Source organism: Dipodomys ordii, unplaced genomic scaffold, assembly GCF_000151885.1.
Source record: "Dipodomys ordii isolate 6190 unplaced genomic scaffold, Dord_2.0 Scaffold177, whole genome shotgun sequence".
Taxonomy (NCBI): domain Eukaryota; kingdom Metazoa; phylum Chordata; class Mammalia; order Rodentia; family Heteromyidae; genus Dipodomys; species Dipodomys ordii.
Window position 1 is genome coordinate 795,060 of NW_012267393.1, and position 9,624 is coordinate 804,683.

At 37.5% G+C, this 9,624-nt stretch overlaps 1 protein-coding gene across 3 annotated transcripts in view; it reads left to right on the forward strand.

Moving 5' to 3' along the window:
• The window catches only part of Rapgef6 (Rap guanine nucleotide exchange factor (GEF) 6), a 147,888-nt gene that overhangs the window by 27,102 nt on the left and 111,162 nt on the right, over positions 1 to 9,624 (forward strand). For all 3 annotated transcript variants that reach the window (XM_013033804.1, XM_013033807.1, XM_013033806.1), the window contains exons 3-4: positions 609 to 665; positions 4,723 to 4,806. In XM_013033804.1, the coding sequence (XP_012889258.1) occupies positions 609 to 665; positions 4,723 to 4,806 (141 nt within the window). The remainder of the gene's footprint in view (positions 1 to 608; positions 666 to 4,722; positions 4,807 to 9,624) is intronic.

The following is a 9,624-nucleotide window of genomic DNA, read 5'->3' on the forward strand; positions in this document are numbered from 1 at the left end:
TGAGGCTGAGGGATTGAACCCAGGACCTCATGCGTGCAAGGCAAGTGCTCTACCACTGAGCCACCTTCGCAGCCTACTACTAACTTTTTCATATAACATTTATTAAACATGTTAGGTATCCATAACCCTTTTTTAAAATTTATTTTTCCTGTGTATACCTCAAGTTTCTGATTATGAACACACACATACACATATAATTCAAGTTAGTGTATATCAAATAAGTTGACAGAAAAAAAGAAAATGAAAATTGGAGTACTTATTAATATTAAATTGAAATGCAAACAAATTTACATATTTTTTTCCTGGTGTTAGTATGCCTTTGTTAGTAACACCAGGGCACTGTAGTAGACCAGATTGCTACACAGTTTTTCATAAAAAAAAAAGAATATTATTTGAGGTAGATTGAAAGCTCTTACATCACAAGAATATTATAGTTGGTGCCACTTAATACTATTTTCTTTTATAAAACTATTATTTCACTATATATATTTTAAGCACTTGTACTTTAGTGAAAATTTAGAATTGATAATTTTCTGTTGATATGATGGAATTTTGTAACAGGATTTAAGATAAAATAATTTTCAAAATCTGTACTTTTTTAATACTAGGTTAATGTCTGAAAGAGCACGCTATGAGAGATACAGTGGCAATCAGATACTTTTTTGGTAAGTATTTTCATGATTAGCTTAAGTTAACGACATTGGTTTAAATTTTGACTTTTTTTTTTTTTGCGCCAGTTCTGGGGCTTGAACTCTGGGCCTGGGCTCTGTTCTTGAGCCTCTTTGTGCTCAAGACTAGTGCTCTACCATTTGAACCTTTTTTTTTTTTTTTTGAGTAATTTATTGGACATAAGAGTCTCATAGACTTTCCTGCCTAGGCTAGCTTCGAACTGCGATCTTCAGATGTCAGCCTCCTGAGTAGCTAGGATTACAGGCATGAGCCACCAGTGCCCAGCTAAATTTTGACTTTTAACATTGAAACTATTTTGATGGTGGACAATTTTTGTAGAGCAAATTGAAATATATTCATGAACTATGAAGTATAAAACAAAAAGCCAAGTACTGGTTGTTCAGGAGGCTGAAATATAAAGATTGAGGCTCAAAGCTAGCCCAAGTAGACAAATCAAAGGGACCATTATCTCCAGTTAACCAGCAGAAAAATTGTAAGGGGAGGTGTGATTCAAATGGTAGAGAGCCAGCCTTGAGCAAGATAGCAAGAGCGTGAGCCCCTGAGCAGAAAACACATTTTTTAAAAATGTATAAAACACAAAAAATAGTACAGCAAAGTTTTTAAAGTATATACACTTTGTAACTGTTGCTGCTAATGAAATGAGCTTTCTAGAAGGGTCAGGAAAACTGTTTTGGAAAGATGGTCAAATATTCAAATTTCAATGACTCCAAGTTAATTTAATGTGTGTGTTATTTTTAAATTTAATTGTATAAAGGGGTTTCAATTTAACTTATCAGTTCATGAGTATAATGAATCTTGATCAATATAATTTGACTTCTTTTTGAATTTTGGGATCAAAATAATTTGACTAACTTAAGATTTTTTTCATAGCAAATATCAGTTCAAGGTTCTTTAATGCTTTGCATTTGTTCTTTTTTATTGCTATAATGTAAATTTATTCATTCTACTGTCACTACATCTGTGGATTGCTTATAGATTTTTGCTATTGTAAATAAGCTTCATTGTGAACATTTTGCTTGTATCTTTTTGTACTCTATTCATTCCTCCTATTCAGCTTTCTAGGAATTGCTAGAGATTTACAGTTTTCTAAAAGTTAAACCAGCCAGGCGCCGGTGGCTCCCACCTGTAATCCTAGCTACTCAGGAGGCTGAGATCTGAGCATCGAGGTTCAAAGCCAGCTGGGGCAGGAAAGACCATGAGACTCCTATCTCCAGTAAATCACTAGAAAACCAGAAGTGGTGCTGTAGCTCAAGTGATAGAGTGCTCGCCTTGAACTGAAGAGCTGAAGAGCATCCTGGCCCAGAGTTAAAGCCCCATGACCAACAAAAATAAATAAATATCTATTAGTTGTGTATAGTAATATTTCAGTTGTTCCACTCCTATTATAACCATTTTTCGCTTATTTTGGAATTTAGCCATTCTGTTGATTATTCATTGTCTCATGATTTTATTTTACATTTTTCTGTTTACAAATGGTATTGAATGACTTCCATATTTTTCTTGTTCGTTTGGCAATACTTGAGTTTGAACTGGGGCCATTGTGTTTCCTAGACAGTATACCACTTGAACTATGTCTTCTAGCCTGATTTTCATGTTTTTATAGGTTATTTTGATAGCCTGTGAAATCCTAATTTAAATTTTTGATCATTTTAATTGTGTTGTTTCTTTTGATTTGTAAACAAGATTCTATCCATAAGTTCAAAAAGAGGTCAAATTACATTGATGAAGATGCATTGTGCTCTTAAATAAACACATTGAAATATGAAACCCCTTAGGACAATTAATTAAAAATAATATCTTTTATGAATTCTGCATAAAAATCCTCAGTTAGATATTCTTACTGTATTTCTATCTTATTCTATTTATGTCATGTGTATGTGTGGGTATGTGAAAACCATGGCCTGGACACTGTCCCTGACCTTTTTTGCTCAAGACTAACACTCCAGTACTTGAGCCACAGCCCCACTTCTGGCTTCTTGGTGGTTAATTGGAGATGAGTCTCACCGACTTTCCTTCCTGGTCTGGTTTTGAACTGAGATCTCAGTCTCCTGCATAGTTAGGATTACAGACATGAGCCACCTGGTGGATCAACTATTTGTAATACCTTTTTTTTGGGGGGGGGTGTTTTTTTTTTTTTTTGGTGGTTCCTGGTGCTCGAACTCTGGGCCTGGGCATTGTCACCAAGCTGCTTTTGCTCAACGTTAGCCCTCTACCACAATGATACTTCCAGCTTTTTAGGAGTCTGACAGACTTTCCTTCTTGGGCTGGCTTTGAACTGCGATGCTCAGATCTCAGCCTCCTGAATAGGATTATAGGCGTGAACCACTGCTGCCTGGCTCTGGCATCTTGTAAAAGAAAATCTCTCGGGGCTGGGAAGGAGGCTCAGTGGTAGAACGCTTGCCTTGCATGCATGAGGCCCTGGGTTCGATTCCTCAGCACCACATAAACAGAAAAAGCTGGAAGTGGCGCTGTGGCTCAAGTGGTAGAGCGCTTGCCTTGAGCTGAAGAGCTGAGACAGCTCCTACGCCCAGAGTTCAGGTCCACGACTGGCCAAAAAAAAAAAAAAAAGACTCTTATCCCCAACTAATCACCAAAAAGAAAAAGAAAATCTCTCATTTTCATGACAGCCATCCCCGAGATTATGATGGTGTGGTTTTTTTCTTGAAAAGTTTTACTGCCAGCCGGGCGCTGGTGGCTCACGCCTGTAATCCTAGCTACTCAGGAGGCTGAGATCTGAGAATCTCGGTTCAAAGCCAGCCCGGGCAGGAAAGACCGGGAGACTCCTATCTCCAATAAACCACTAGAAAACCAGAAGTGGTGCTGTAGCTCAAATGGTAGAGCGCTCGCCTTGAGCTGAAGAGCTGAGGGACAGTGCCCAGGCCCAGAGTTCAAGCCCCATGACCGACAAAAAAAAAAGTTTTACTGCCAATCAGTATCATAGATGAAAAAATTAAGGCCATATTAAAGGACTTGTGGCTTTATAAGTAAATTGGTATTTTTTTTAAAACATAAAGCCATTAAACATAACTTCTATCTGATGCTTTATAATTTTCCTATTCAAGTAATTACTTTTTACCAAATGCTTTAGTTTTTCCAGATTTTTCCTTATTTAGAATTCATTTGATAAAAGTTAACAGTGAAATGTAATATTGGATAGTAAAAACCTAAATATTTATACTTTTATTATTGGTGGTACTCAATAAGCCTCCTTTTTTTTTTTTGGCCAGTCCTGGGGCTTGAACTTGGGACCTGGGCACTGTCCTTAAGCTTCTTTTGCTCAAAGTTAGCACTCTACCACTTGAGCCACAGAGCCACTTCTGGCTTTTTCTGTTTAGTGGTACTAAGGAATCGAACCCAGGGTTTCATGCTTGCTAAGCAAGTACTATACCACTAAGCCACATTCCTAGCCCAAGCCTCCATATTTATGTGACAATTTTTATCACAGCCTCTAAGATGGGCTGATTCTATATATTGTCTTAAAAGTTTGTGGGGGATTTTTTTGTTGTTGTTGTTGGTCATGGGGCTTGAACTCAGGGCGCTGTCCCTGAGCTTTTGTACTCAAGACTAACTCTGTATCACTTTGAGCCACAGTGCCACTTCCAGTTTTCTTGTGGTTACTGGAGATAAAAATCTCATGGACTTTCCTGCCTGGGCTGACTTTGAACCATAATCCTCAGATCTCAGCCTCCTGAGTAGCTAGGATTATCAGCATGGGCCACTGGTGCCTGGCTAAAAGTATTTTCACTGTGTTCATTGCATTTCTTTTTCAAAGTAATGTGTTTGTCACATTTCTGTGACCCTGTTAAGAATTTCCTGTTTTTTTTTTTCCCCTCATGTGATCATGGTTTATATAAGGTCTTAACCTCTGAATTTCCAGCATTCTACTTTTAATTACTTACAGTATTAATTATTATTATCAGTATTTATTATTATTATTATTATTATTGTGTTGTATATTTCAACAAGTACTTAACTAAATCCATATACAGATGAACATGTTTGTTTAATCATTTACTTTCTATCTTTGAACAGTTCAGAAACTATTGCCAGATGCTGGTATATACTGCTTTCTGGATCTGTGCTTGTGAAAGACTCCATGGTCTTGCCTCCTTGCAGGTAAGTGTATATTAACTTTTATTTAAAACAGTCACGCTTTGTACCCCAGACTAGTCTGCAATACTCTAGTATTATTAGCCTCCCAAATGCTGAGATTATAGGTATGTCCTATTATGCCCAGCTACATTAACTTTTTTTTTTTTTTTTGGTCTGGTCGTGGGGCCTGAACTCTGGGCCTGGGTGCTGTCCCTCAGCTCTTCAGCTCAAGGCTAGCATTCTACCACTTGAACCACAGCGCCACTTCCAGCTTTTTTCCTTTTGCTTATGTGGTGCTGAGGAATGGAACCCAGGGCCTCAGGCATGCAAGGCAAGCGCTCTACCACTGAGCCACCTTCCCAGCCCTAATACTATATTTTTTAAATATTCTTTTTTTTAACCAAGACCAGAACACATACTTGGTACTTGACCTTTTTTGCTCATTGGCAGGATCTCTAAGACCAACTGATCCATGCCTCCAATCACTAAATATTCTTTAAGCAATGTGAAGATATTTGACAATATCAACTAATGTTTCATATTTCTGAGGCTGTAATCTTTTAATTTTACACCATGATATGGTATCTTTTCCCTATTTGAACTTTGTTTCATGAGAGTTGTTCGGCTTCATCTAGTGGTTTTTGGATTTATTGTTACTATTGAAAAACAATGTATTATAATAGTTAAGAAAATGGTTTCAGGAACAAGGCAAGCCAGATTAAAATCCTAATTTCTTCATTTCCTACTTACACTAGTGGACAGTTTCTGTTGTTGGTCATGGGGCCTGAACTCTGGGCCTGGGCGCTGTCCCTCAGCTCTTCATCTCAAGGTTAGCGCTCTACCACTTGAGCCACAGCACCACTTCCAGCTTTTTCTGCTTATGTGATGCTGAGGAATAGAACCCAGGGCCTCATGTATGCAAGGCAAGCACTCTACCACTGAGCCACCTTCACAGCCCCTCCTGGACAGTTTTGATTTTCATCTGTAAATATGGAAAATAAATGTTGTCATATAGTTCTTTATAAGCTCTCCTACTCAAATTATCCACAAAAGTTTCTAAAAAGGTTCATACTCTAGAGCTGTACTGCCTGAATTCATGTTGTACTCTACCACATCTTGGACAGATTACTAAAAATCTCTTTGTGCCTCAGTTTGCTCCTTGATAAAATGGGTACAACAGGACTGGGAAGGTGGTTCAGTGGTAGAGTGCTTGCCTTGCATGCATGAGGCCCTAGGTTCTATTCCTCAACACCACATAAGCAGAAAAAGCCAGAAGTGGCGTTGTGGCTCAAGTGGTAGAGTGCAAGCCTTGAGCTGAAGAGCTGAGGGACAGTGCCCAGGCCTAGAGTTCAGGTCCCATGACGGGCAATAAAATAAAATGGGTACAACAATGGAACCTGTTTTATAGGCTTGTTTTGGGAAATACATGAATTAGTATGCATAAATTTCTTAGGATAGTGCCTGGCTCTTAAAAGAAGTTGTGAATTATGAACAGATTTTAATTATTATCATTAAAAGTAAAAGAAGAGAATAAGGTTTGGGATGATAGTGAAATGTGGTTTTCCTAGAGGATTTTCTGTTAACAATTCTTCAGATTTTGGAGTTCAAATTATGCTTATGGAGACTTGAAATTGCAGCTAAATTAATTTAGCAGCCTATTAAATATCAAGGTTTGGACCTCTCAGTCTTGATATCATTTTTAAATATTGGCATCTAAATTCCTAAAGCTTTGCTTTTTGATTAAATGAAACAATTCTTGGTGAGTATAATAAAAACAATTGACTTTTTTTTTTTTTTTTACAAATGCAATATATATTCTTGGTTATATAAGCCTTTTGAGTATTCTTTCTTTTGTATTTGTAAAATTCACATTGCTGAATTTGTATTGAGTAGCCACTGAGATAGAAATTTGTGTTGATGTTATATAGGTTATGTTTTAGGATTTATATTTAGGATTCTTTTGATTTTTTTTTTTTTTTTTTTTGGTCAGTCGTGGGCGCTGTCCCTCAGCTCTTCAGCTCAAGGCTAGCATTCTACCACTTGAGCCACAGTGCCACTTCTGCTTTTTCTGCTTATGTGGTGCTGAGGAATGGAACCCAGGGCCTCAGGCATGCAAGGCAAGCGCTCTTCCTTCCACTGAGCCACCTTCCCAGCCCATCTTTTTAATACTTTTTCCCCCTGCTTTGGTGTTCTAAATGGTTGAGATTTTTTTGTAGCCATTACTTGGCTATAAAAATGTACCCATCAGTTTGTAATCAAGACATTGAAGTTTAAGTTTCTGACATCAGTTGATGAGAATGTATGGAATTTTATAAATATGGAGATATGGTATGCATTAATGTTGCCATTGTGAATTTCATAGCACATCAAAAGTTTATTTTATAAAATACTTCTAGGTAAGGGACTTGTTTTTTCATGACAGATGTTATTGTACTGTGATTATTATGATTTAATATAAGTAAAACAAGTCTTAGCCTATAAGTCATCAAATAAATTTTTGGCTTCTGTCGATATAGTTATAAAGGAACCTAGTAGCAGTTGGCTGTATAATCAGTATGATACCAATAAGATACGATCACTACCTGATATGGACTAGGAGTAATAGTTGCATCTTAGTTTATTTAAAGATAGTCAATTTTTCTACAGGTACAGTTTAAAGAATTACTAATTGTAGAAAGGAGTAGCTACCAAAAAGGATAAGGGAGAACACACTACACCTAAGGGAGAATAAATGAAAGGGAGACCCTATCTCCAACACTGGAATTCAGACTTTGTTGGAAAATGTTAGTTGCAGCCCAATGGAAGAGAAGGTCAGAGTTGCCTGAGGTCAGAGTTGGGCCAGACTGGTAGGAGGAGAACCCATGACCAGTCCTGAGAAACAAGAACCATACCTCCCCTCCCTCACCTTTTACCCCAAGATGCAGATGGGCTCCAAAGCTGGAGAAAAGGATGAGAAAACCTTCCTCCTTGTGGTATCCCTCTACTGATAAATCTTTAACATTCTTCCTGGGAAGGAAGAACATTTACAAAATTTACTTCATCACAAAATAGAGTAACGAAGGATAGATTTCACACTGAGAACCAAAAGTAACTGGCACTGTTCATTCCCTTGGCTGCTTAGCTTGTAAGTGAGTGCTTGTAATCACATTTGGTATTCATTCCTTGGAAGAACAGCTTTGTTTCTACATGGTAAAGTATAGGACAAATGAGACATGTGTGTTCAACAATTAGTATTGTTAGAAGTATTACCAGAAATATTAATGACATAGCTCATCATTATGTTTCTGAATATTCTGTTAACTACCATATAATTTGCTCCCAACAACTTGCATATGAAATTCTTATGAGGAAAAAAATAGTTAATATACATTAATACAGAGATTAAAAAGAAGAGAAAAAAATTGTAGACCATTTTTTTTGTTTCATAATTAGATCTGTAGTTATCTACAATTGATTTTGAGATGTCATATTGTGTTAGATTGTTCTCCATATGTGTACATGTCTTCCCTTTTCCAGCTCACACTTCTTTTGGAAGTCAAATACCCACATATGGATTTGCCTGTGTGAGCTTCTAACCTGATAGATTTCATCTATCCATGCTTAAAGATCACACCAATGAAATTGCTATAGCTCTACCTTTTACTGCAGTCGAGGGGAGTCTCTTGGCACACTTTTAAGTTCAGAAGACACACACATACACACCCCCCACACACACACACACATTTTTGTTCACAGGAGGAGAGCACCCAATATTGCAATGAGATTTGGAAGCTCATTGCCCTTCATAGGATTGGGAGACCTGGGCATCCATAGGTGATTTTGGAGACAAATGATTTTAGAGGAGATGAATATGTCTGAAGAGAAGATAGTAACTTGGGACAGTGTTCCACTAGCCTTGGGGTATAATGCTTGACCTTGAATCTCTTTTTCCTGTGATAAAAATTTAGTCTTCGTGGATGGACTAAGGAGAATAAAGAAGATAATAGATTGTTTTCATTTTTGGCGGAGTCTTTAAATGGATAATGGAACTTGGGAGAAAAGCTGTTCTCTGCATTTGTTGTGCTTTGCAGGTGCTTTTTGTTTGAAGTTGCACTACATATTTTTAAATCCTTTTCTGAGCCCAGCAGTATCTTAATGTTTAATAGAAGTACTATTTATGATACGCAGTAGAACCTTGCAGGCATATGGCTTCAAGAAGATCAATGTTGAAGAAAACTCACGAATGCTCAAGATGCATAGAATTCAGTGCTCTAAAATTACTCAAATTTATCTATTCCATCTGAGGCTCTGTACTGTATGGAGTAGGTTACATTACCATCACTAAAATTACCGCTGCACAGATAAATGCTGCTCACTAAAAACTAGATCTTATTCATGCTATATTATAAGTACTCTGCTTTACTCATTTTCCACTAAATTTTTCATTTTAATTTTTTCTGTTGTTGGTTATGGGGCTTGAACTCTGGACCTGGGTCTGTGCCTGAGCTTCTTTTGCTCAAGGCTAGCACTCTGCCACTTGAGCCACAGCACCACTTCCGGCTTTTTCTGTTTATGTGGTACTGAGGAATTGAATCCAGGGCCTCATGCATGCAAGGCAAGCACTCTACCCCTAAGCCACCTTCCCAGCCCCTTCACTTTGATTTAAAATTTTTTCATTTCAGTTTTTCAAAACTTCCATTAAAGATATGTTGCATTTCAACAAATCTTAATACTTTCCTTTAACACTTCTATTAAGCGTGTTGCATGCCCTTTTTGGCTTAGGAAGATTGCCATATTTGTTTTTTTGGGTCCGGTCGTGGGGCCTGAACTCTGGGCCTGGGCGCTGTCCCTCAGCTCTTCAGC